Source organism: Bacillus rossius, chromosome 18 (assembly GCF_032445375.1).
Source record: "Bacillus rossius redtenbacheri isolate Brsri chromosome 18, Brsri_v3, whole genome shotgun sequence".
NCBI lineage: Eukaryota > Metazoa > Arthropoda > Insecta > Phasmatodea > Bacillidae > Bacillus > Bacillus rossius.
The window spans coordinates 19,915,686-19,943,079 of NC_086345.1; the positions used below are offsets into that span (position 1 = coordinate 19,915,686).

General features: G+C 37.8%; 1 protein-coding gene across 1 annotated transcript in view; it reads right to left on the bottom strand.

Annotated features, from left to right (window-relative positions):
• LOC134541357 (catalase-like) overlaps positions 1 to 27,394 on the bottom strand; it is a 106,400-nt gene that overhangs the window by 45,501 nt on the left and 33,505 nt on the right. The window contains exons 2-3 of the mRNA XM_063384780.1: positions 9,139 to 9,313; positions 1,379 to 1,520 (exon numbers count right to left, since the gene is read on the bottom strand). Of these exons, the coding sequence (XP_063240850.1) occupies positions 1,379 to 1,520; positions 9,139 to 9,313 (317 nt within the window). The remainder of the gene's footprint in view (positions 1 to 1,378; positions 1,521 to 9,138; positions 9,314 to 27,394) is intronic.

The window sequence follows — 27,394 nt, forward strand, 5'->3', positions numbered from 1 at the left end:
CCCATGGCCACTTCCAAGGATTAATTTTTGAGTAGGTCCGGACTGTACCACATGGGCATATTCACAGTTTTGGCAGTCTGGGCTCTACAAGGATGGAGGAAGGGGGGCAATATTTTAAAATTCAGAAAGTCGAATGGTAGGTTTAGTGGCTTTTCTGAGGGTAATTTTCTTTTTCTCTGAAGTCCAATACATATAATATAGGTATCATACCAATTACTATAAATGTATAATTGTACGTCCAAAAAAAATTACACATTAATAACTATAAAAAGTTCCACAATTTAATTTATTTTTAGGATTAAACTTGTGGTAAAAATTCAACACAACTTGTACGTCAATGTAAAAATGTTACAAATCTGCAGGCGAATGTATAGTTTCATTTAATTGTGAACTGCCGTTCTCAGGTCAGATGATTACAGTTTGTAATGAAAACAAAATTTACTTTACTCATTGTTTTAAAATTAAACCTGAAATTTAACATGAATTGTGTATTTTTATAAAGAGTCTTATTTCCAATTTTCAGTGTTTTGAAAATGTTGGTTAGGCCCGGGCCAAACTGGCCTACATGCTGAACCATACTGGATGATCCTACACCCTGCTACTGTATTTTCTTCTCCGTCTGTATCGAAAGCAACACACTTCCACAACTCACTTACATCTGTCTTGCTCCACGCCTGGACCACAAATGTCAGATACGAGAAGCTTAAGATGTACATCAAGTTCTGTGCCTGCCCGAACACGCCCGAACAATTCACCTTCGGCCAACCTCGGGATTTGTTTTATTTTTGCACAGGAATAATGAATTCAAATATTAAAAGTCGTCGGTTAGGTTAGCTACATTAAAACACTTTAAAACACTATGGACGGTTAGTTAGGTTAGTATAGCTACATTAAAATAAACAGAAAAATATAAATATAATTAAATAAACCCGGGTTGGCCGAAGGTGAATTGTTCGGGTGTAATCGGGAATGGCAGAACTCTATGTGCATCTTAGGCTTCCCATATTAATGGTATAACCACAGAGAGCGTTGCTCGGATGGGTGAGCACTCGGATCGTGTGCTCAAGCACTGGAAATTTTCAGATCGCCAGGAACGTGTATTCCTGGCGGGAAGCCTACAACTCACGTAGTTTCGGTTCCCTGCAAGAATTTCCGAAGTTTTGCGTTTCGGTATTAACGCCACTTCAGCCGCTAAATCAGAAGTTTCCAATGAAAACAAGCATGTTGTGACTAACCTAAACTAACCCTTCGATTTTTTTAATTTCTATTTTTTAAGGGAAATCCGAAGTTGCAGGAACGTGGTAGGGAACCGAAACTACGTGAGTTGTAGGCTTCCCATCCCTGGCCTTAACCATGCACGGCAACATTCCAATCTCACCTGACAGTGTCCGCCGCGCCGGCGTCAACCGTGACCGAAGAGAACCGCACGGCGATGGGCGTCTTCTTGCCAACCTTGGAGAACACGCACGCCATGGAGTACCGGGTTACGTCGTGCGTCACTTCGAAGTAGCCGAACGCACCTGGGAATAAACGGAGTTGGGAACCGTCAGAAGATGGCACAGCCTTGACGTAGCCCATGCCACTTTCTACAACATCGCCACATTGAAACACCCAAAAAAAAAAAAAAACGCCTTATCGTTGGCCTGATTAACAAACCAACTGAACTCCAAAAAAAAAAATCGATTTTGGAGTTTTCATGCTTTTAACATTGGTTTATGATCAAACATCTCAAAATACAATTTTCTCATTTTTTCGGTTTTTTGCTGATTATGTGTCAACCGTAGGATCTACGGCATTGTTCTGTGCTTCAATTAAAAATAAAAAGATTTTCTACGACTCAATCCAAACAATTTTCTTTGTAGGATTAGAATGTTCCCCAATATTTGGCTCAAAATTTGATCAACAAATTAAAATTACACTTTTTGTAAAAAATCATTACAAATTTTGGTGCTGTATCTTGGCAACTATGAGACATACAGAGCTGCAGTTTCGCTCAAGATGTGACAAATTTAGTCTACTTTAACAACAGTAAAGTGAGTTTTTCACTACTACATAAACTGTTGAAATTATAAGCAAAAAACCAAATCTAGTGCAAAATATTTCACTTTTTTTTTTGAGAATATCTCAAAACGCACCAGGAAATTTTGTTGGATAACTACAGATTTTATTCTGCACTTAAAAAAACTTAGGTAATGATAATAAAACAGACTACTGGAATTTTTTTTTGCTACAAGGGGCCTTTTTTTTTTTGACATTGTTTGCCTGGGTTAATACAAATTGAGAATGACGAACTGACCTGACCTAATTGACCATTTTATTTATTACGCATTCACGAACACACGGCAAAATAACAAAAATGCGACGGCCAAATGGTTGTACAGGTGTTGTATTGCAAAATTAAAAAATTCGGTATCTCCTAATGTATTTGGAATTCATCTCCGCCAGTTTTAATGAAAAGGAGAAGTGAAAGAGCATATAATAAAAGTAATTTCAGATTTTTAGAATTTTTTTCTCGCAAATACCGCTACTCTACATGTTTAAAATTAAAAAATTCAATATCTCCTAAAGTATTTGGAATTTCTTATCTCCACCGGTTGATTTGAAAAGAGGAAGTGAAAGAGCTTAGAATAAAAGTATTTTAATGGAATGTTATTTCGCATATACCGCTACTCTACATAGTTACCCTACACTACATTAATAAACACACTTTAGCCCCAAAATAAACAAAAAATTTTAAAAATTCACTGCAATCCAACTAAGTATTGTGCACAGATACCAAATACATACGTCCAGCGATTACTGAACATTTTTTTAAACTTTTTTTTTGGGTAAATAGGTAGTGTACGGATTAGCGCCAAAAAAAATCGTACAAATCTGAAATAACTTTCATTATATGCTCTTTTACGTCCTCTATTCATAACCGCCTGCGGAGATTATTGAGGTTTTAAGGAATTGACTGGGTTATCGCTTTGTATCGCGCATTACTGATACACATTGTAAACATTTAGTAATTGCACAAACACTATTCGTTCAGTAACTAGAGGTGGGTCGAAAAGTATCAACCTGATACTTTGGCACTGATACGCGCCTGTATCAGGTACGGCAAACGAGTACACTTGAAAAGTATCAGAGACTTTAGTATCAGTTCAGAATTCAGCTGGAACAACACCACGGCCAATGAATACAGTACCCGATCGCAGATGACGGTCACTTGGGCGGAGCTTGTGAAAGGGGAGGGAGCAGGAACGACGAATAAGGGATAAAGAAGGGAAAGAATGTAGGGGAGGAAGCGCAGGGGAAGGCGTTGAAGCCTTGAAGGAGAGGCGCAAAGCGATATTGTTACAAGCAGGGCTGCCACTCATGGGTTTTTCCACCCAGATCTGGGTTTTTCCAATGGTGTTTGGGTTTCTGGGTTTTTAAATAATGAATTCCAACAATTCTAGGTTTTTTATAATTTTAATTATTTTTATACCTAAAACAATAATAAAGGTAGTAGCTACTGTATCTGTTGCAATATCTGTTTGATAAATGCAAACAAGTCTATGTGTTTCACACACAAAAATACATATAAACACAAAACTAGTTTTCAAGAAGCTAAGTCGAATATTAAATTAGACACATTCTTCAAAGAGGCTTGCAGAACACAAAACCAATGCAACAATTAACCTTCAAACCAATCTTGTAGAATCAGACTCTGAATAAAGACTAACGTACATGATGCAGTTTTATAAAAACAATTACCGGTTTAAAGGATGCAGTGATGGTGTTTGTTTTGTCATGTATATATTTGTAGGTTTTTTTATGATATGTACTGGTCCAAGAATTACTTATACAGCCATTTTGCTGCAGTGTAATTTTCTTGTATTGGTTGTATTTAACCGTTTTCAGTCTTGTAAGGTAATTAATTGTTTTATATTAAAACCAGTTATGTTTATATTTTTGAATTAGTACGCAAACATTTTCAACGATAGCATTTTAGACGCATCTGGGTTTTTTACCCATGTGTCTGGGTTTTTTTGTAGGTTATCTAGGTTTTTCATGAATATCAGAGTGGCAGCCCTGGTTACAAGTCGTTTTGTTTATTCTCCTACTTCAAAGTACGCTCAGTGCGCAGTGCGTGCACCGTCTCGTTCAATAATAAAACTAATGAAAATTTAATATTAAAAAGTACATTAATACAAGATATAATATTTATATTTGTGCACCTAACAGCTATGAAAATGCAAATAAATTCTCAGTTGACACTAATAACAGATGTAATCAACATAATTATGGACTTTCTTTTTTCGAAAACAATTAGTAACTAGTGTTTTTATACATTAAAAATGCACGATTTTATCAAAAATAAAAAATAAAAAACAGATAGGTACATTAGTGAGCATACTATATCAATGTTTAGGTTTCAAATGTTTCTTCAGATTAGTTGATGATTTATAACTCAGTTTTTGTTTACACAAATTACAATTAGCAAACTCATTATTTTCCGTGAAAAAATTCCACACAAATGAAGTCTTTTTCGTGCACTTATCAATTCCTTATTTCACTATAATGATACTAACTACAAAGCATGACAGCCCGCAACATGGTGATACACGGCCAGGACGAACTGCAGTGAATGTTGAACTGATTGATACTGGTTGTATCAGGCGGTCATGAGAGTATCAGAGGTAGAGAATTACCGGGCGTGATAAATAATGTATTAGTTTCTCCCTCCGGTCGCACGGTCTGCGTACGCGGAGCTTTGTTGCCTCCTGGGACCGTCTGATACAGAAGTATCAGAGACTTGTACCTAGGTACATTACTGTATCAGTATCAGGTTGGGACTGATACCGAAAATTGCTGTCCCAACCCACCTCTATCAGTAACCAAAAAAAACGAAAACTAAAAACAAAATAACAAAACAATTGCATAGTGACAAACTTAAACAGTGTTGCCACAGGGTATAACATAAAGGTCAAACAATCGATATATAATAATAGTAATAATAATATAGTGCAAGAGTACAATGTCTCAATAGAGATAAGAAATTCCAATTACTTTTGGAGATATCGCCGTTCTTATTTTGCAATACAAGACCTATGTAATCATTCGACCGTCACCATTTTATATTTTGCCGTGCGCGCGTGAATGCCTAAATAACAGAATTTTTCCATTAGGTAAGGTTAGTTACATTTTAAATACTTTCAAACTAAGCGGACATTAAAAATAATGTGAATTAATTTTAATGGCTGTTTAGTTTTAAAGTATTTATAATGTAACTGACCTGACCTACCAAACCGGGAGAAAGGATGAACAGTAACAACTGACATAATATACATATTTTTTTACTTATTACTTGGGCAACAATATCCAAATAACAAATAAAACAATAAAATTTGAAACGTTAAAAACTTGACGCCGACCGCCAATGCTCCTCTATGTCGCATAGACAGCTATGCCTCATCAACATCTCACAAAGGCGTGTGCACCGAATGCGGTCGTGCGCGCAGCAAACTGTAGTTCGTGCGACGAGGCGAACGCCAGGCAACGAGTGCTACGTCGGTGGAAGGATCCGGCCGGGTGTGGCATATCCCTCTGCCGCACTACAACAAATTAATTTATGTATATTTTTCCACAGGTTTTTATTAAACATTATTTTTCATCAATTAATATTTCAGTCCTTTCAAAATCATGTTTCACTGTGCGCTTTGTCCCGAACCTGGCCGGTTCAGTTTCCCGCGAAATTCACATGTTCCTGCGGAAGGGCTGGCGGGGGAGGGGGGTCGCGTGCGACGACACGGGCAGTGTCCTTCAGGAGCTCCGAGAGGCCGGCAGCCTGCGCGCAACGCAGAACCATCAACCTTTGCTTCCACCGATATGTAGTTTCAATAGTATAATATCTTCTTAATCTTTTACGTACAGTTCCGCGGTCGGCCTCAATCTACCATGAGGTATTTCACTTAATTAAATCAGTGCTCCAAGATGAGTGTTCTACGTAATACGTAAGTACTGTGGGGAGCCTACGAGACTTTACGTAGGTGCTTCACGCCCCAACTTAGCTTGACTTGATGTAGGCTTTTGGACATACGCCATTGCTTAGCACATGTATGTCTGCAGAAGAAAACTACAAAAAAAAAACACAAATGAGAAAAAACACAAATTAAGCAAAAATTGCTGTTGTCAGGATTTAACGCCACACAATATTCCACAACAGGAATATGGTCAACAAACAAGGAAAAAACAAAGAAAAATGGACTAACAAAACGAAAAAACCCCCACAAATGATGACAGCACAAAAATTCCGAACCCAAAAAAATTTAACACAACAGTTGAAACGAGACAAAAAACACAGCAAAACGAAAAGACGAAACAAACACAATAGTTTTCCAAAATACAAAAAATAAAAAGAGAAACGAAAAAAAAACACACAAATTATGACAGCACAAAAAATATTGAACCCAAAAAATTCAGCACAACAGTCAAAACGAGACAAAAACACGACCAAAACGAAAAGACGAAACAAACACAACAGTTTTCTAAAATAGCATATGAAATCCAACACAACACTCAAACCCACAGAAACCAATAAACCGGCAGGAACTCTAGTCATTCCACATGTTCAAGGGCTTTCAGAAAAAATAAGACGCCTGGGAAACAAATATGGACTCAAAACAGCTTTCCGTTCTAAATCTACTATTAAAAGCATTGTTACAAAGGTGAAACCAGCCACAGAAAAATTACAAACCCACAACTGTGTGTATCAGATCCCCTGTGAATGTGGCCACGTGTACATAGGTGAAACTGGCAGAGCTCTATCCACCCGAATCAAAGAACACAAAAACAACTTCAAGAAGGGTGAAACCCTAAAATCCAGACTTGCTGAACATACATGGGAAAATAGCCACAAAATTCTCTGGGAAGACTCCACACCACTCATACAGGAACCCGATAAAATAAAAAGGAAAATCAAAGAATCAGCTTTCATTATTAGCAATAAAAATATTTTCAGCCAGCAGAGCATTGAATTAAAAAAAAATGTGGATCCCTTTGATTAAGAGAGAAACATCCCTGCAGCACAAAACAATACTCAACCTACAATGACCAATCCACTTTAACTCCATGGTGCACAGCCAATGAGGAGTCAGCTTGTCTGCCATTGGCTGAGCAAGATGTAGTCCATTTTCTGATAAATACCCTCATTTTTCCAGCCCCTTCTCAGTCGCACCTGTGTTTCCGTACCATGTGCGTCTCTGCCTGAGGACGGGAACAGATAGCAGTTCCCGAAACGTCGCTTGTTTCTGTTTTAGAAAACTGTTGTGTTTGTTTCGTCTTTTCGTTTTGGTCGTGTTTTTGTCTCGTTTTGACTGTTGTGCTGAATTTTTTGGGTTCAATATTTTTTGCGCTGTCATAATTTGTGGGGTTTTTTTTTCGTTTCTCTTTTTGTTTTTTGTATTTTGGAAAACTATTGTGTTTGTTTCGTCTTTTCGTTTTGCTGTGTTTTTTGTCTCGTTTCAACTGTTGTGTTAAATTTTTTTGGGTTCAGAATTTTTGTGCTGTCATCATTTGTGGGGGTTTTTTCGTTCTGTTAGTCCATTTTTCTTTGTTTTTTCCTTGTTTGTTGACCATATTCCTGTTGTGGAATATTGTGTGGCGTTAAATCCTGACAACAGCAATTTTTGCTTAATTTGTGTTTTTTCTCATTTGTGTTTTTTTTTGTAGTTTTCTTCTGCAGACATACATGTGCTAAGCAATGGCGTATGTCCAAAAGCCTACATCAAGTCATGCACTCCCACTGCACAAATCTTTCAAAGATAATACCAACTTAGCTTACCGGCTACTTAGTTTTGGCCCGCACTGGGCAGCCAGAAGGCGACATGTGCCACCGAACGTACTAACGAATCAGTCCCTGGGACACATCTAGGTATCACGTAGAGTCGCCGGAGACATGGGCCTATGTGCCACTAGCCCAGTATATTAAGTGTTAGGTAATAGTGAAGTGTTTGCTCGTCAAAGTACAATTTGTCATGTTAGAGTTTAGTTACCACCGCTGCACGGTATCGTGCCACCAAATGTACTAACGAATCAGTCCCTGGGACACATCTAGGTATCACGTAGAGTCGCCGGAGACACGGGCCTACATGCCACTAGCCCAGTATATTAAGTGTTAGGTAATAGTGAAGTGTTTTGTTCATCAAGGTATAATTCGTCATGTTAGAGTGTATTTTGTAACCGCCGCATCGTGTGTACAAGTCCGCCCCTCACACGCATTAAAATCGTGAGCCGCCACTAAGGAAGTGAGCTGCGCGTGTGACTAGTCGCGTCAGGAAAACCGTTACGGCCAGAACGGGCAGCACTATGTATAGGGCTGTGCCGTAATAAATTCATCAACTATTCTCCAGAAACTTTGTGTTCTTCTTCAGGCGTCCCGAGTGGCCATAACAGCTCGGGGGGCCCTACTGCGTTAACCCCTACCTCTAGCCACAAGGCCGAACCCTCCCTGAGATCTCGAACCCAAGCATAAATCACGTCAAAATAGTAAGAGGTAGCGGGGACGGCGTCAAACTCACCTAAGTTAGAGGTGGGTACAATTCCTTTGCCATTAGTATAAAATGATGTAGTTTTTCACCTACGTTGCGAAAAAAAAAAATTCACACTCGTAAACAAGAAACAATGGTGATCGCCGCATGAATGCACAGGTATTGTGATGAAATTTAAAAATTCGATATCTCCTAAAGTAATTGGAATTTCTTATCTCCGCCGGGTTTAATGAAAAGAGGAAGTTAAAGAGCATAGAATGAAAGTATTTTTGAAATTTTTAATTTTTTTTAACAAATATTGCCCAACTATGAAAATTAAAAAATTCGGTATCTCCTAAAGTATTTGGAATTTCTTATCTTCGCCGGGTTTAATGAAAAGAGGAAGTTAAAGAACATATAATAAAAGTATTTTCGGATTTCTAACACTTTTGTTTTTGCAAATACCGCTAAACTACATATTTACCAACATTATCGAAATTCATAATAATCATAAAAGCGCCAACGAAACATCTAAACATAAAAATTAATTATAACTAGTAGGGGGCGGGAGTCCTGCAACGTTGCAGTCCTTGGGTGGGGTCCCCGGCGACCTCGGTGCCAGTGCGATCGAACCCGTTCGCACCTGCCCCCTTGGCGTGCACCACGCGCTCCGGGATGCGCTCGCGGTCGAAGCGCTGCATGGCGCTGAGGTAGTCGCCGTCCTGGATCAGCACCGGTCCGCCCGGGCCCACCGTCTCCGTGGCGACCATGCTGTCCACGCGCCGGCCGTCGCCCGACCTGATCACCGTGCCCTCGCCCTGCGGACAGACACGAACCACGACACGCTACACATGACTCCTGACCTAACTCAGGGCCGGTGCAGCAGTGATGCCAAGGAATTCTCGTAATGCGGAGCAGGGCCGGCGCGTCCACACAGGCGAACCAGGCAACCGCCTCTAGGGTGCCAAGTAGCCGGGGGCGGCGCAGCACGACACATAACAGCTGATATAATATGTTTAACGATTATTGAAGTAAAAAAAAAAAAAAGCCTGGTTACATTTGATTGTTGACAAAACCTTAGGCTTACATGATGTATTTTGAGGCAAGGCAATTTTTTTTTGGTAGTGCCCGCGGGGGAGTGGGGAGGGGGGGGGGCATTAAGGTTTTGCGCCTAGGGCGCCAATTTACCTTGCACCGGCCCTGATGCTGTGCTTGTGTAAATCTTCTCAGTTTTCGTAATGGCTAATGATTTACGAAACCATATTTATTTTGTGTTATTTTATAGTATCTAAAATTAATTTGTTCATGTGGAAAAGAGTTATTGATTAACGCAACCCCCCCCCCCCCTTCCTTCCCTCCACACGCCTCGGGGCCGGACACACCCCGAAAAAATTTTTTTACTTGCCTCAAAATACATTACGTAAGCCTAAGATTTTGTCGACAATCAAATGTAACCAGGTATTTTTATTTTCATTATTATTTTTTTACTTATCACAAATCATAAACCGGTCACCGTGGACTTTTAAATGATTACTTGTATCAATACAAACATTCCAAAATGTTTACAAAAATAATCCATTTTTGTCTAGTTTCAATAATCGTTAAACATATTATATCAGCTGTTATGTGTCATGCTGCGCCGCCCCCAGCTACTTGGCGCCCTAGGCGGTTGCCTGGTTCGCCTGTATGGACGCGACGGCCCTGACCTAACTGAAACTAAGGCCAAGAATTCCAAGACACAAAAATAAGTGTATAGGTATTCAATATCCTCCAACTGCATCTCAACCGTATTCCTAGTGATCAATAGGACACAGCAAGTCCCTTATTTTCAGGGAAAATATTTTGGTGTCCTATCCAATGCCGTTCTGCTGCCCAAATTCCAAACATGCGTAGAGTCCACATTTTTGTTGATTTCGTCCAGATGGCTGAACTGCGCCTGATGCCATTAACACCTATGTAGTCAATTTTTGTGGTCATCGGGGGACGTACCAAGTGTGTTGGGTGTGCCAAATTGAACTTCATGATAGCGAAACTATCCTGGAATGGATAATGTAAACTTTAATGGTCATAACAAAAAATAATTGGAAACTTTAAAAGTACATACTTGAGAAAATTAAAACTACACCATTTATTTTGCTCGATAGTGCTGCTATAGTTTTTTTTTTACTTTTAGTGAAAAAAAAAGTATTGATACTTGCCAATCATCCGCTAGAATGCATTGAAATTGGTTTCTAGCCTCGTGCAGGGTACAGTTTAACACTTTTTTTTTCTTTTTTGTTACCTAACAGGGATAGGGTTCGGACACGTTTTGGATCACAGCATGCAATTTAGGTTACAGTTGTACCCCGACAATGTAGTGCTTATTCTCTACCTTACCAGAATGGCTTGGAATGCCACCCTAAGCATCTTTGTTGGAAGGGTACAGGTTAGGGAAGGACTTAGGTGCCTCTCAGGCCGAGGCCTATACACCTAGCTACGCTGGTGAGATGAAGACCTCGAAAACCAATTGTACGTTTCTCTAATAAGAAAATCTAAATTTCTTGGCATACACTCAGAAATTGCTGCGGATGCTGCTAACTGAACGGAATGACACACACACCTAATTAAAAGCAAGTGTGGTAATTCCTTTCTCAGTAACTGATAAACACCATTATTTATTCCCACCATGACGCTAGCATTATCTGTACCAATGCCTTGCGGTTTTTGTAAATTCAAGCCTGTTTCTGCTAATGTCAGTTTAATAGCATTAGCAATACCATCAGCATTACATTGTTCAAGTTCAGTCATTTTCATAAAAGTTGAAACAATGCTGTTTGATGAAATACTATAGTTAGTATATTATAGCTACTGCAAGATGTTTGTGAACACTTATATCAGTGGATTAATCTACAAGAATAATAAATCCTCCATCACAAATATCATTCGTCAGATCACTTTCAAAATATGGTCCCAACAAATTTTTAATAACTGCACTGCATTTTGTACGGTGTATATGTAATTGTCTAGCAGTATCACTATCTTTGAACATGTTCTTACACATTTCCCCTAAATGATCACATGTTGCAATAGCGCAGTGTGCCGACACAAATAGAGAAAGAGATCCTTCAGCACTACTGTGCTCTAAAGACTGTGTAAATGGCTTCAGACTAGTAATTTTTAACTGTTTTTCACAAGATAAATAACCTGCGGCAGTCGTGTGTTCTTTAGTTTTCCTGTGGTCTTCTAAATCCGCAAACCTGGCACGCAAACTACAGTGGCAAATTTTGCATAATGACTTAGTATTGTCTCCTTGAAATTGCGATAACCAGTATTTTAGAACAGGGTTCTTAACCATTCGTCTCTAAATTTCTGAGTATACAGTGGTTTTACTTTTCCAATAGTTATTAACACTTCACACAAGATTTATTTTTTAAAAACAATGTGTCAAAATTTCACTCACCAATTTTCATAATATTCACTTACTCTTAATCATTCTTCTATACGGTAATAGCACCAATTGTTGACATGCCACCTAAAGGTGACACATAATTCTATTTTTAAATAATAAGATTTCAAATAACAATTGAAGGGAAAATAACTTTCCTCCACTTAAGTTGGACATAATGTTATGTAACTGGTACATTATAACAAGGCCACATATTAATGACAGTTGAGTAATGATTTAAGTATGGCGGTAGTGTGCAATAGTGGGTGATACTTCAAGTTTGAAAGTTTTTATGTGTGCATTTAATTTTCACATGTTATTCAATGTTTATTTTAACTGTATAAAGAAAAAACCATAACCTAACCTCACTCAATGGTGCTAGAGGGGGGGTGTCAACTTTAAGTTCCAAATAAAAGCATGTTTCCAAAAGATGACAGTACTGTAAACTTTCGGTTACAAGCAAATTATTAACATATGTAGTGACTGAAACTTCTCAATGAATAATGTGAAGTTTCATGTACGAAACAGTGGAAAATATACTTGGGAACTTTAAGGTGACATACCTGTTACCCTAAGGTCCTGATGTGTCAACTTTAGGCCACCTGTGCAAGCTAACAATGTAACAATAATATACCTTAGGGTTTTGTTTCTTCTTTGACCACATAGCAGGTATTTTATCATAAATTATAATCAATGATTTTAAAATGTCAGTGCCCAATAAATTGATGCAACTTTGGTAGTTGTGTAATAAATATATTTATACTAATGGTTTCACTGTACCAATATAAATTTGTATCCTGAAAGAAAATATGTCGCAGAGAATTACCTAATTTTCTTTCAGATCATGTCTCCAAAAAAAATTCTTAAGTATGAGGAGTTACAAATGATGAATGCATTACAAGATGTATCGAATGGACTGCCCTATGCAACTGCAGCCCGGAAACATCAAGTTCCGAGAATCACACTTATGTACAAGGCGAAGGGGATCAAGCCCATTAGTAGGAAGATGGGAGCTCCTACAGTTTTTTTCAGAGGATGAAAAACAAAATATTGTTAATTGGATACTACACCTGGCAAAACGTGGTTTTCCTGTTTCAAAAGAAACATTCTTGTGCAGTGTTAAGAAGCTAGCCAATGAATTAGGAAAAACTTTTTTCACGTGTAATGTGCCTAGTAAAAAGTGGTATGCTTCATTTAAGAAGAGACATCCAGAAATTTCTGAGAGAATTTGCCAGAATTTGACAAAAAGCAGAGGCTCTGTATCCAAAGAAAGTTTGTGCAAATGGCAAAATGAGATCTTCTCATATTTACAGGAAAAAAGTTTAACAGACATCCTTGAATGCCCTGCTAGAGTATTTAATGCAGACGAATCAGCATTTTTTTTAAATTCTAAGGGAGGAAAGGTGTTGGCAGGTAGGGGAGATAAAAATGTTTATCAAGGTGTAGGTAATGATGAAAAGGAATGTTTGACAGTCTTAATGAATGGTAATGCTGAAGGCACTCTTGCTCCCCCAATGGTGGTATTCAGATACACTCGTGTTCCTGCCCACATTGCAGAAAGTATTCCGCAAAGCTGGGCTATTGGTAGATCTGAAAGTGGGTGGATGAACCACGAACTATTCTTTGAATATGTGGCAAATGTATTTCATAAATGGCTCCTTGAAAAAAACATACCCCTGCCTGTGATCTTTTTCGTGGATGGTCATGTATCACATTTGTCATTGGAAGTTAGCCGCTTCTGTTCAGAACACGGTATTGAGTTGGTGGCCTTGTATCCTAATGCTACTCATCTTATACAACCTATGGATGTAGCTGTGTTTCATTCTTTGAAAGTCAGCTGGAAGGAGCTGGTCCTGCAGTGGCAGATGGAATATGGTGAGGTAAAGAAACAGAACTTTTCTTTCATCCTACAATCTGTTATTGAAAAGTCATAAAAACCTGACATTTTGAAAAATGGTTTTAAGAAATGTGGCCTTATGCCTTGGGATCCTGAAGTTGTTAAAGTAGATGAATAATGTGCAGTGATGTCCAGAGAAAAAATTAACCCAACAGTATTACAAACAAGCAACGAATTGGAAAATCATGTGGCATGGTTAAGGCGATTGGTGCACGGTAAAAAAGGTCACAGACCCGAAAACAATGAATTTTGTATCATATGATCATTAAAGAGTCTAGATGCCTATGTGGGTGACTGTTACTATGTAGGGAGTTCAGGAGCTTAGTTCCAGCTCGTCAGTGGCGAGATGGCCTTCAGACGGAAAGGGTGTCGCTGGCGGTCGCTCTGCGGCCTGCCATCTAGCGGTAACTAACAAAACCTCGAAGATTGTATCTCGCTCTCCCTCTAACACACAGCCGATACGGTTATATCGTGCCCGGAGGAGGGGAAGGTTTAGCAGGTTTCTCTTTCACTCATCCTTCGCCATGGGGAGGCGGAATGGATTATGTTTTTGTTCGTAACTGCGCACGTCATGTGGCTGAGAGCTAACCTCTCCCGCACATCTTCTCATTCAACTCGCTCGTTCTCTCACACTATTTCAATAAATCTTTTCAAATCTTCAACATCAATACTTTAAACCATTGCGCTTCCTACGGATTAATTATATTTCATGCACGTGCCCGAATTCAGCTGCAAAAAAATAAAACGGGTAGTCAATTTTTTTCTTCAAAAAACTTCCGAAACACTGTGTGTTAAAAAACATTCTGAAAGCCCATTTTTTTAGATACATGGAAATTCTAAATCACCTACGCCACAAGGAAACATTGTGCTTTAATATTATGTAAAGAAAACACCTCTTAGTTTTATAGTTATGTAAAGGTGGTGTGATATATTTTAGATGTCGCTCCATCTTATCATCCATGTAGAAGAGTTACCCGAAAAGCTAACAAGACTATTGCCATGGAAATGGAAATATGGTTAAGGAAATATTTTTCAAATGTTTGTAAACAGTAAACAACATATAAAAAATCTTATAACTGTAAAATTAAAATACAAACAACCCTATAGCAAATTTAATTTCAATATGAAAAAGTCTACAATAATGTTTACAAGAAACGAAATTGCAATAGCAATACAAAAATATCGCAATTTTGTTACATTGTTAACATATATATATTATTTTTAATAAAGGCAATAAAAATGACATACTCAATATTTGGAATACAATAAATACCTTAAGCCCTACATAATTGCTGCGATATTCACAATAAATGCTTTTCTTAAATATAGTAAATAAAAAACATCGTAGATAAATTATGAACATACATATTATGGTGAAGGAAAGTGAACACTATCACACTGAAAAATCTTAGAGGGTAGTTTTCCTCATCTTATTTCTTTCTTTGCATTTTTGGTCTTGTTCGTTAAAATATTTCATGTTCAAATACTTGATACGCATATACGTTCTTGTCCTGACAAAACAGTATATAACTTCTTCTGGAAATTTATTTTCAGTAGTTCCGCAAATAATTTTAGTCAGTGATTCAAAAATCCGCTCTTTTTTGCACAAATTGTTGCCATGAACATTATCAAAACACATTTCAGCTATCTTTATTAATTCAAAAAATTCATTAGTGGGACATTTTAAGTTACCCTTTGATTGTACATGTATCCAGTTATCGTCCTCCGAATTGAAATCCGTAGTGCCAAGGTCGGGATATTTATTTCTGAAAGGGTGAGCTATATAGCCAGAAACATATTTCAACCCTTCAAGAGAAATTTCGTCACTTGAAAGGGGCCTGGCCGCTAAATCTAAGTATATTTCTTCCATGTCAGCAAGATCTATTTCATTTAAAGGTGATTTCTCTTGAAATGTCTTTGTAAAATGCATTTCCTTGCACAAAAGTAGTTCTGTACTTTCATTCTGATAATCACTGCCCTGTTCCATTACATTTGACAAAAAATCACTTACCAAACACATTTCGTCTGTCTTCTCATCTGTGTTTTTCCGTTCAGCAAAAACTGTTGCAGAATGTTTTCACAATATGTAGTTTATAATTCTGTATTTAAAGTCAATGGGAAGAGGTGGTTTTAAGGGGGGGGGGGGGGGGCTTTTGAGCTGAAGGGACCCCCCCCCCCCCCCAAAAAAAAAAATCAGAAGCAGAAGTGTTTCAATTTCCGGTTTTTGATGAGTTACTGTTTTTATTCATAACTGGCGAACTGTGCGTAGTTCTTCCTTTATGTAAATAACAATGCTCGACTCGGTTATTATTACCAACATCGACACCGAGCCAAGGATGCCTTATCTGTGGCTTATATGTAAGAGCTATATTAAAAATGCTAAGATTTACGCTTTTCCTTTCTCTAGTCACACTCCCGCTGTGGTTTAGCAGTTTATCAACACAGCAGCAGAGTGCAGCAATGATTATGTCCGCGCACTTATTATTTCCTAGCATCCAGTAACTTTTACCATTGTCATGTTGGGCTGCAACCCTGCAGGGCAATCCTCGCGATATTTGCCAGGGGAGTGTGCTCGCTCAATTACCCAGAGTCTAGTGACATATTACGTTGTCAAGTTCAGCTGCAACCCTGCAGGGCAACCCTGGCATTGCTCGCGCACTTCTAATTACCCAGCATCTTTCTAGTGACAATTTATGTTGTCAAGTTCAGCTGCAACCCTGAATCAATGACGAGGGTATTTTGACTCATCCTACCTGTGTAAACCATACGGTATTGTGTAATAGTTTACGACGAGGTTTGCAAAACAAACGTAGTATTATTTATAAATACAACTGTATTCGTGTTTTGTGTTTAACGATGTCCAAACGAAAACAGACAGATTTATTATCTTTTGTCAAAAAGAAAAGTACTAATGCTTCTCTTGAAACAGTAGGTTTTAATAAAAGTAATGGTGTAGCTGCAGCAGTTAACGAAGTCGGACAAGAACAAGAACCTTCTACAGCCGTATCAACATCGGTGGATCGAAGACCTCCAAGTCCTAAACCTAGTACGTCCAACGAGATTGCATCAAATTCAGGTACACACATTTTCTATACAGATTTACATGATATTGCCAACTATGTGTGCCAAAGTCAAACCATTTCCTTTGAAGAACTATACACTGTGTTTACAAAACCTTGGACCCCAGCTGAATCATATGTTTTCCCACCAAGTGTTGAGTCAGGCCAAAATAGGAAATTCAATTTGAAATGGTTGCATGATTATCCTTGGTTGTCCTATAGTAAAAAAGATGAAGGTGTATACTGCCGAGCGTGTGTTCTTTTTGGCCCGCAAGAAGCAGGGGTAAAAAGGAAATCACCTTTAGGGAAGCTGGTGAAGAAACCTCTTTGCAAATACAAACATGCACTTGAGAGTTTTAAGGAGCACAGTAATAATGAATACCACAGAACAGCTCTCTTCAAAGGTACTGAATTTGTTAAAAAACATGAAAACCCTGCCCAAAAAATTCATGTGTTGTTAGACTCTGAGGCCAAGAAGAGAGTGGCAGAAAACAGACGACGGCTTATTCCGATTGTAAAAACAATAATTCTATGTGGCAGAGAAAATATTGCGCTTCGTGGACATTGTGATGATGGAGACATGGACTTGGAAGAAGGAAAAAAGAGAAAAGGTAAATTCAGAGCATTGTTACGATTCCGTGTGGATGCAGGAGACGAAAATTTGGAATTTCACTTAAAAACAGCCCCAAAGAATGCAACATTCATTAGTAAAACAAACCAAAATGACTTAATCAATTGTTGTGGTCAGGTAATTGTTGAGAGTATTGTTGACGAAATAAAGAAGTCCAAATACTTTTCTTTGATTGCTGATGAAACACGAGACAGTAGCTCGGTAGAACAGCTTACTATATGCATACGGTATCTTGATACTGAGTCATGTACGATTAAGGAGATGTTTGTTGGATTTGTTGAAGCCTATGACACGACAGGTGAAGAGTTAACAAAACTCATAGTAGAAAAACTACAGTAGAGCTGTAGCAAACCGTATGTATTCGTTACTGAGTAACGGGAGCGGCATCTAGTAACGAGTAACGAAACGTTACACACGAATGCATTTCGTTACTCGCATCTTTCGTATGTTTCACGCATGCGCGCGCGTATTCGTTACAAAGAACGATGTTTGTTTATTAAAAAAGTATAATTTGGAAATTCGTCGTCCAAGTTTTTTACTGTTTATTAAAGGTATTGTGTGTGTAGACAAAGTTTTAGATTCGAACAGAAACAACGTAAGAAAGTATTTTTTACAAATTATAAATATGTATGTTTTTGTTTTTTATAATCGCGTATTTTCACGTTTTATGTTCTTATCTTAAAAGATATATTATAATAAAGCCGCTCTAATGAGAGTTAATTGTTTCTTGGTTAACAAAAGCTGTTAATTATCAAATATTTTTAATTGTTTATATTCGATTTATTTTTATTTACGCGAAGTCATACTGTACGCGTGCGAAATACGACTCGATTCGATGCTGTTACATAACATAGCATGTGCCATGTCATGCGGTATCAGAAGTAACGAGTAACGATACGAAAGTAACGAGTACTAATTGTTATAGTAACGAATACATACGGGTACACATATTTTCGTTACTTTTACACCTCTAAACTACAGACGCTAGGCCTGGATCTCAGTTGGTTGAGAGGACAGGCGTATGATGGAGGGTCCAACATGTCAGGTAGATTCAAAGGGGTTCAGGCTCGTATCAAAGAATTGAATCCTTTGGCTTTATATGTACACTGTGCGTCACACCAGTTAAATTTGGCATTGTCGCATTCTTGTTCCGAACCAAGTATAAGAAATGCTACTGGTATAATAGCAGATATAATTAATTTTGTTAAGGATTCGCCCCAAAGAGTGCAAAAGCTTGGGGAAATCTACATTGAACAACATCCAAACGAGAAAAAGCACAAATTACTATCTTTGTGTGAAACACGATTTATCGAGCGACATGATGCAGTGACACACTTTCTTGAGATGTTTGATTCAATTGTAGTCTTTTTGACTTTGACAGAAGAAGAAAAACCTTCAACCAAATCAGCAGGACTCTTATTTGCTATTCTCCGATTTGACTTTATTTTAACATTACACATCCTAGGAACAGGTCTTGATATAACAGCAACTTTGTCTCGTGACCTTCAGAGCCCAGATGTTGATCTTCAGTTGTGCTATGCCATGGCAAACACAACCATTAAAATACTACAGCGATATCGTACAGAGAGTTCATTCTACAGTTGCATTTACAAAAAGGCAGTAAATGTAGCAACGCAACACGAAGTTCAAGCGAGATTACCCCGTATTGTGAAGAGGCAAGTTCACAGATCCAATATACAGGAATCTAACCCAGAAGAATACTACAGGAAAAATGTCTTCATTCCATTTCTTGACAACCTGATTAGTGAATAATCAACAAGATTTTCCTCAACACATGCAGACTTGCTTAAGTTGTTTAGCCTTGTTCCAGAATTTTCAGCACAAACTGAGGAAGACGAATTGATCAGCATTGCTCTAAAATACTGTGAGGACCCAAGTGAAATCAAGCTCAAGAATGAGGTGGCTATGTGGCGTGAGCTTTGGAAAGCAAAAAAGGGACAAGCTTTCAGTGCTATTGATGCATATTGCGATCCATCTACAAGATTTTACCCAAGCATAAAACAACTTCTTCACCTGCTTTGTGTTTTGCCAGTGACATCTTGCAATGGAGAAAGGAGTTTCTCTACTATGAAACTTACTAAGTCATACCTTAGAACGACAATGCGCGAAGACCGACTGAATGGCCTCGCTCTTATGAACATTCATAAACATAACATTAAGCTCGAAGTTTCAGCTGTAATCGATATGTTTGCCCGATTGCAACCAAGGAGGCTGCAATTTTTGTACTGTGATGAATAATTTTTTTATGTGAAGTATTGTACACAAGTGAACTTTTCTAAATTCTGTCTAACAATGTTTTTAAAAAATGTTTTATTATTATTATTATTTACCTGTTTGTATATGCCACTGACATATATGCATATCAAGTATATCTTTAGTTACGCTGATTTTCCGTGTCATGATGTGAAAAATCTTTAAGAAACAAGCAGAATAATGGTAGCATAATTAAAAACTTTTAAAACAATTTCAATCATAATTATTTGACACCCGTTTTCCCAGAAAAATTATTACTTCTGCCAGTGATATATTCTACATTGGAGCATGAAAAATGCCCAAAAAGCACCATTTTGCACTTTGGAATCCTATTTTTCCCTGGGGAGGACCCCCGGACCCCCCCCCCCCCCCCCCTTATTTTTCGGAATGGGTGAGAAGCAAAATTCTGATCAAGCCCCCCCACCCCAATCCTAGCTTCTAGATCCGCCCCTGTCAATGGGCGACAGATGCGTATTTTGATGTCCCATACCTCTAATATATGGAAGAAAACAAACACTAACACATCTTAGTTCAGTTTAACTGTTAACAAATATTTAGGTTAACAGGTCTTATACATATTTTCGAGTGTTTTACTCACTGAGTTATACAGTACATTAATTAAATTTATCGCTGATATTTATACTTTTAAACGAAATTTTGGATTTATCATTTTATGTGAACTCTAATGCGTTAAAAAGTGTAACGCAACACTACACACAGGTAGTGATGTCTAGTGCACTGCCCTATGAACATTAGTTAACAAAAAAATAAAATAAAATATTAATTACTGATAAACAGTACCTAGAAATCGTGATACAAGTAACACATGCTTATCTGATATTTATCTCAAATAGAATACGAAAGAGGAAGACAAAATAATTAACTGATTTTAAGACTGATTTATTACTTACACACGAATAAACAAATACCACGTATCCCTCAATACAGTAATTCCTTTTGACCAAAATATCACTCCGATTTTTTTTTAACTATCGTTGCCAGGTAGGCTACATGGGCACGACTTCGCAAATGTCAATATTTCACGTAGAGTTCAAAAATGGATTTACGGTTCGAAAAATTCACTAACTCATCAATTAAATCAATTGTCCGATAAAACATAAGACCTATAGACTCAAGACCACTAAGATAGTTGTGCATTGTATGTTCATATCATCGTGCCATTAATAATACTGAGGCTAATTAATTTAGTAAATATAATATTTAATAGCGGCTGGTTTTAGTTTATCCCAGCAACATCAACAAAGTCATAATATCAATCGGCAATGTTAAAAAGTTGCAGGGCGTCAGTACAGCGTTAGTGATAGAGTAATAACAAAATGGCCATACCTAGACTAATGATATCTTCTGACGTTAATAACTTTAAAATCGCGTATTCCCGTTCGCAACTTAACATACCATCAGCAGTCTGATGATAACCTTTTTATACATACTATTATTACCGCACACGTAACATAACTTATGGTAGGCCCGCGTCAGGAACGTCCTGACGCGGAGCTGCACGCACCAAAACTGCCAAAACCAAGCTTCTTTTTAGTAGCAACTTTTAGAACAATAGGCTCGAGGCACTTTTTGAAAGTTCCGCCGAAACCTCGGGCAATTTCTGGCCGTGAAAAACGTAATTCCAAAAGCCGCAATTACTTAATAATTACATACAGAAAAGCCCAAACGTCTGTAACAATGTCAGAAATATAGTTCAAAACCCAAAATAAATTAAACATATAAATTTAAATAACGTAGCACAGAATAATAAAACTGTAAACAAACATTTGAAGTATTAAGGTTTCAGTGTTCTGTGCAATGTAATATTACAAAAGGACATTTGTAATTAGTGTGCCCGGCATTCTGGCATCGCTAGCTAACATTTCCAATTTTTTTAATTTCATATAACGAGAATAGCCTAGTGTTGATTTGATGTTCTAAATAAATTTTAATAAATATAAAATATATTTTTTTGGTTAAATTTAGATCTGTCATTCTAGTGTGCATATAGCATACCCTAACTACCCGGAATACACAACTGATGTTCTATGCTGTCAAAACATATTAATCTGGAGGATAAAAATTTATTCATATGTGTAAACAACCACCAAAAAGAATAATCACCCTGTCAGTATTCAACTTCAAGTCAAAACATAACTGCTAAAAAGAATTTCGCCGTACGAATTTTTCTGTACAGAGACAATTTCCTTGCTTGAGCGAAGATACTCCTCTATGAAGTGCGACCTTGACAGACCCTTCGTTTCTTCGGCCTCCTCTCTCGTCCCGCCACTACACCCCATTCTTTCCCCTCCCCTCCCGTAGGCAGGGCCAGCCGGCTGGAGCTCCGCCAGACCACCTGGTTCCGACAAGCGCCGCCCTCAGCGCCACGTCGCGGGGACATTCTTCCCGGCGGCGAGAGTTTTACACGCAGCACTAGAACTGCCACACCAGAGGGCGTGTTTTGAGTCGGATCGTATAAAAAAAAAGGATAAGAAAATATATACATAACTCAATAGTGTTCTGCCAATTATGTTTTCATTTTCATTTAAATTTATTCTTTAAATCGCTCCTGAAGTAGTCCAGCAATGATCAATGGAAATTTTCAATACTAAACTGTAATTTTGACGATGAAAAAATTTTTTTTTACTTTTATAGGTGCAGAAACCTATTCATACACTCGTTTCTTGAACTATACTTAAGTTTAACACAATTATGTGTTTATAAATAATTCTGGCTTGGAATAAAAATAAATGCATTTAAAATGACATAACTCAGTAAAAAAAGTTTATTAAATAAGATCCTAGGTATATTATGTCTTAAAAAGAAGCATCAAAAATAAATATGTACAGTTAAATTAGTTTTGTCGTAATATTTTCCATGCACCAATCGCCTTAAGATCAATTATTGGTCATCACGAAGTTGAGTTATTAGAAAAGTCAGAAAAAATTGAAGAGAAAAACCCTTCGTGAGCTGTGGTTGAAAGTAAAAAATCTTCCAGATGACTCGACGAAACTTACAATTCAACTACCGGGTGGAGTGCTGGAAACAGAGGCTACAAGAAATGTGCGAGAAGAGGAAATAACTGTGGAGGAAAGAATAAGAGAATTTCAGAAAGAAAACCTGATACGGCGTCAAGATCATCCAGAAGAGTTACAAGTTCAGATGATGGGTGAAGAAGCAGCTGTTGAGTCTAGAAGCTCAGTGTTGCCTGACGAGTCTAGGCTTAGATATGATAATATAGATAAACTTCAAGAGGTTGTGAATGCTTGTGCCACAAAAATTGAAAAAGTAACAAAAGAAACTGGAAGTGATGATATAGAAGGAAAGACATGTTTGCAAGAAGTTCCATCACCATTCAAGAGAGCACTTTTCTGGCCAAGAGAAAAGAAAGTAACCACTTGTGTGAGACATCGGGAAAAAATTCAAAGTGTTATTACTTCTGCACAGTGGCAAATTTATCAAGAAAAGAAGTCTTCAGAAAAGAAGAGAAAAGAGGCTGAAAAACTTGCCAGAAAGGAGGCAAGAGAGTTAAAAAAAATCTCAATGTGATTAAATCCAAGCGATCTCTAACTGCCATATCTAAGATAGATGAACAAATGTCTTCTTCAGATTGCTCAGATATTATCTCACTTCATGAAAGTGATTCTAACTTCTCTGATATGTCTATTGAAGAGGAAGAACAAGAAAGCACTCTACTGCATCTCCAAGATTTTGCAGTGATTAAAGTATACGGGAAAAGTTCATTTCGACTTTATGTTGTACAAGTTAGAGAAAATGAAGAAAATGGACATTACTTGGGGATTTTTTTTAAAAGAAATCCACAAAGTATGAGATTCTCAAAGACTGAAGAAGAAGCCTATTTCAGCCAAGAGGACGTAGTCCGCAAATTGTCCAAGCCAGTGCCAAGTAGTTCTAGTCGTTTTAAGAATATGGTATCATTTTCCACTGATTTAAGTGACTTAACTATTTTTTTATTACATTATTGTATTAATAAGGACAAGATAACTTGCTAGTACTGAATAATTAGTGTCTTGGAAAAACATGAAGACAGATTGAGGTTTTAGAAGAATATTTATTTTAACAATCCTAAAAAAAATATAAGTTATGTTATAATGTTAACTTATGGTACCCAAGATGTCAACCTAAGGTTCTGGCTGTGTTTTACATGTCAACTTTAGGTGCCAATGTAAGACTCAAATAAAAAAGATATAATAAATTATGACAAAGGTTTTTTGGGAAAATATATAGCAAATCAGTAAGTCAAAAAAATAATGCTTCCAACAATAACATTTGACTAATATGTCTTGTAGTTTCGATAACAAGGAATAATTCGTTCAAAACCACCCCTTATCATGTCACCTATTGGTGCTATTACCTTATAGCTACACAGTAGAGGTGGGTCGCAGAGTATTATCCTGTACTTTATCACTGATACGCGCCTGTATCAGGAACGGCAAACGTGTACACTATTCAAGTATCAAGTACTTTAGTATCAGTGTAGAATTCGCCTTGAACACCACCACGGCCAATGTGTGCAGAACCCGATCGCAGATGACGGTCTCTTGGGCGAAGCTTGTAACAAGGGAAGGGAGCGGCACGACGAATAAGGGATAAAGAAGGGAAAGAATGTAGGGGAGGAAGCGCAGGGGAAGGCGTTGAAGGAGAGGCGCAGAGCGAAATTGTTACAAGTCGTTTTGTTTATTGTCCTACTTCAAAGTACGCTCAGTGCGCAGTGCGTGCTTCTTGCGAAGACTGAAGACTCTAGTTAGTACGCTAATAGCGATACAAGACCAAGGACACTGGTTCTAGATCAATTATCCTTAGGTGATATGTGGATCCACGATCTAGGGAGCAAAGCTAAAACACCGTCTCGTTCAATAATAAAACTTGTCGCGGCCTCGTCTCTGATGAAGATGTGGAGACGGGGTGGACGTCGCTCGGTCGTTCGGTAGTCGTGTTGTTTGCCCGGCGCCAGCTCTTGGGTAGAGCAGCCTCACACTCTGAGGCGGGAGTGGACCGTTCGGCCCAGTGCAGCTGACCGAGGATGTGCTGACAAGGAAGGTGCCCGCGGTCTCGCTAGCAGAGGAGAGGGAGACAGGGAGAGATAGAGAGAAGGGAAGCCCGCGGTCTCACGAAGAGTCGCTATGAAAATGCAAATAAATTCTCAGTTGACCCTAATAACAGATGTAATCAATATATGGACTTTCTTTTTTTGAAAACAATTAGTAACTAGTGTTTTCATACATTAAAAATTTACGATTTTATCAAAAATAAAAAATAAAAAAAACAGATAGGTACATTAGTGAGCATACTATATCAATAGACATTTGAGTTACATCAGGCAGATAGCAGTGCCAATATCGATAAAAAAAACACTTTCCAAGTTCAGTCACTATTTAACAAATAGTATTGCATTATAACTCAGTTTTTGTTTACACAAATTACACTTAGCAAACTCATTATTTTCCGTGAAAAAATTCCACACAAATGAAGTCTTTTTCCTGCACTTATCCATTCCTTATTTCACTATAAAGATACTAACTACAGAGCATGAAAGCCCGCAACAATCTACATGGTGATACACGGCCAGGACGAACTGCAGTGAATGTTGAACTGATTGATACTGGCTGTATTTAGGCGGGCATGAGCGTAACAGAGGTAGAGAATTACCGGGCGTGATAAATAAAATATCAGAAACACCACAACCTTTTTAGGCTGGTGATGACACGGAGGATGTGTAACCTGTAACGAGAATGCTGATACCTTGTTGCTTTCTTGGACCGCTACTGCTCTATCTAGAGGTGGGTCGAAAAGTATCACCCTGATACTTTGGCACTGATACGCGCCTGTATCAGGAACGGCAAACGAGTAAACTTGAAAAGTATCAGGTACTTTAGTATCAGTTCAGAATTCGCCTGGAACTACACCACGGCCAATGTGCGCAGAACCCGATCGCAGATGACGGTCACTTGGGCGGAGCTTGTGAAAGGGGAGGGAGCAGGAACGACGAATAAGGGATAAAGAAGGGAAATAATGTAGGGGAGGAAGCGCAGGGGAAGGCGTTGGAGAGGCGCAAAGCGAAATTGTTTCGAGTCGTTTGGTTATTGTCCCACATCAAAGTACGCTCAGAGCGCAGTGCGTGCACAGACTCGTTCAATAATAAAACTAATGAAATTTTAATATTAAAAAGTACATTAATACAAGATATAATATTTATATTTGTGCACCTAACAGCTATGAAAATGCAAATAAATTCTCAGTTGACACTAATAACATATGTAATCAACATCAGGACTTTTTTTTCCGAAAACAATTAGTAACTAGTGTTTTCATACATTAAAAGATTACGATTTTATAAAAAATTAAAAATTAAAAAAAACAGATACGTACAGTAGTGAGCATACTATATCAATGTTTACGTTTCAAATGTTTCTTCAGATTAGTCGATGATGATTTATAACTCAGTTTTTGTTTACACAAATTACAATTAGCAAACTCATTATTTTCCGTAAAAAAATTCCACACAAATGAAGTCTTTTTCGTGCACTTATCCATTCCTTATTTCACTATAAAGATACTAACTACAAAGCATGACAGCCCGCAACAATGTACATGGTGATACACGGCCAGGACGAACTGAAGTGAATGTTGAACTGATTGATACTGGCTGTATCAGGCGGGCATGAGAGTAACAGAGGTAGAGAATTACCGGGCGTGATAAATAGTATCAGATTCTCCTTCCGGTCGCACGGTCTGCGTACGCGGAGCTTTGTTGCTTCCTGGGACGTCTGATACAGAAGGATCAGAGACTTGTAAGTAGGTACATTACTGTATCAGTATCAGGTTGGAACAGAAACCGAAAATTTCTGTAACAACCCACCTCTAGCTCTATCTGATACAGAAATATCAGATACTTGTAACTAGTACATAACTGTAATAATATCAGGTTGAAACAGATACCGAAAATTGCTGTAACAACCCACCTCTAGTGGAAGGTAGGTATTATCTTTGGTACACATTCTTGATACTTGTTTGCTGTACGATTACGTAACCGTACATAGTTATCTATCTTACAGCATATCGCGGATCATTTAAAGTCGCTATATTTAACGTTTTAATGTTATAATAATAATTTTCAAATAACCCTGCGAGTGCCAAAATACTATTATATCTCATTCACATAGTCAACCATATTAGGTAACTATATAAAATTTTAAATTGTATCTTTATTATTCTAAACATTAAAATTGGTCATCTACATATATAGATGACAGCACCAGTTACATTACATACATAAAGCGTGCACACAGTAGGTATTTATTATAAACTACATACGTAAAAATTATACTTGTAGCTACCCGAAAAAGGTTTTAAATTATATAAATATGCATTACGTGGTGTATAATAAAATTAACAAATATATGTATAATGTACTGACATTGATGATATTTAAATATACATGCGATCTATCGGCGTATTTTCAACTGTCTATAGCTCATAGCTCATAGCTCATTGGTAGTCGAATTCAAATAAATTTGCGATTTGGCAATTAAATTTTCGGTTTAGCGAATTTACATGGAGGCAGGGGAGTTCACTGAAATCCATGTAGGTTCC